Source organism: Fukomys damarensis, unplaced genomic scaffold, assembly GCF_012274545.1.
Source record: "Fukomys damarensis isolate Sample0158 unplaced genomic scaffold, DMR_v1.0_HiC HiC_scaffold_18, whole genome shotgun sequence".
NCBI lineage: Eukaryota > Metazoa > Chordata > Mammalia > Rodentia > Bathyergidae > Fukomys > Fukomys damarensis.
Window position 1 is genome coordinate 23,441,746 of NW_022900930.1, and position 583 is coordinate 23,442,328.

The 583-nt window shown below is 53.2% G+C and overlaps 1 protein-coding gene across 1 annotated transcript in view; it reads left to right on the forward strand.

Annotated features, from left to right (window-relative positions):
- The first annotated feature begins 329 nt into the window (after positions 1-329).
- Positions 330-583, forward strand: part of Dctd (dCMP deaminase) — a 25,401-nt gene continuing 25,147 nt past the window's right edge. The window contains exon 1 of the mRNA XM_010641069.1: positions 330-580. Coding sequence (XP_010639371.1) covers positions 330-580 — 251 coding nt within the window. The remainder of the gene's footprint in view (positions 581-583) is intronic.

Sequence of the window (583 nt, forward strand, 5' to 3'; positions counted from 1 at the left end):
GCAAGCTTTAGCAAACACCTCAGGCCTTTCCACACAATTTGGGTAGACTCTAAAAGCTGGTCAAGCAAAACGCAAATGCAAATGCAGCTTCGAGGTATTTGTGCTTCTAGGTTTAGCGCCCTCAAACACATCCCTCTAATATGAGTCTGTGAGGCCTGCACTGGCCAATTGTGCCCCGCTCCAACTCCGCAGGACACTGCCACACAGCAGGCTCACTCCACAGGCCGAAACCAGATTCCTTCACTTCCTGCCCAATTCACTTTCATCGCATTAGATTCTATGGGTCGTCTTTTAGTTACACATACAACTTATTTATAATAAAGACGTTAATGATAGATGGGGGGGTAAAAAAAAAATCACCATTACCAACAAAAACCACCCAGTCCTCAGCCGGGCGTGAAGAGCGAGTCCGGATCGGGAGAGAGTCGCGGAGCGTACCCCCACCTCCACCCCCGCGGGGTCCGGAGCGCCGCTCAGGCGGACAGGTCCTGACATCGGGGCGGGCTCGCAGCGGCCCTGTTAGCGGCGCAAAAAGTCAGGGGCAGACTCTAACAACAAAGGGGCCCAGCAACGGAAAGCAGTC